This window comes from Penaeus monodon, chromosome 22, assembly GCF_015228065.2.
Source record: "Penaeus monodon isolate SGIC_2016 chromosome 22, NSTDA_Pmon_1, whole genome shotgun sequence".
NCBI classification, from domain to species: Eukaryota; Metazoa; Arthropoda; class Malacostraca; order Decapoda; family Penaeidae; genus Penaeus; species Penaeus monodon.
In genome coordinates this window covers 16,207,267-16,207,577 of record NC_051407.1, presented here as the reverse complement: position 1 = coordinate 16,207,577, position 311 = coordinate 16,207,267, and the positions used below count along the sequence as shown (strand labels likewise).

At 41.2% G+C, this 311-nt stretch overlaps 1 protein-coding gene across 1 annotated transcript in view; it reads left to right on the top strand.

Annotated features, from left to right (window-relative positions):
- The window catches only part of LOC119586953 (uncharacterized oxidoreductase YjmC-like), a gene marked incomplete in the record, with an annotated part of 12,303 nt that overhangs the window by 2,302 nt on the left and 9,690 nt on the right, over positions 1-311 (top strand). The window contains 1 exon segment of the mRNA XM_037935685.1: positions 120-261. Within this exon segment, the coding sequence (XP_037791613.1) occupies positions 120-261 (142 nt within the window).

Below are 311 nucleotides of genomic sequence, written 5' to 3'. Positions count from 1 at the left end.
ATTTGATTAAGTATATTATTTAAAGCATTGTGTCCTAGGTTTAAAGAATGTGTTGTATACCAATCTTTTAGCATTTTCCCACCTAAAGCCACATCTAACCACCTTCCCCTCCTCCACAGTATAGCAAAGATGAGATCCTCAGGTTCATGATCGACTGCATGATGTCCGTTGGTACCCCAAAGTCCAATGCAACTTCCCTCGCCAATGTGCTCTTGGCTGCTGATGAACGAGGGCACTACAGCCACGGCATGAACAGACTGGGTAATTTAGTCTACTTTATGTTTTTAGTAGGTAGTTAAAGGTTATTTAGA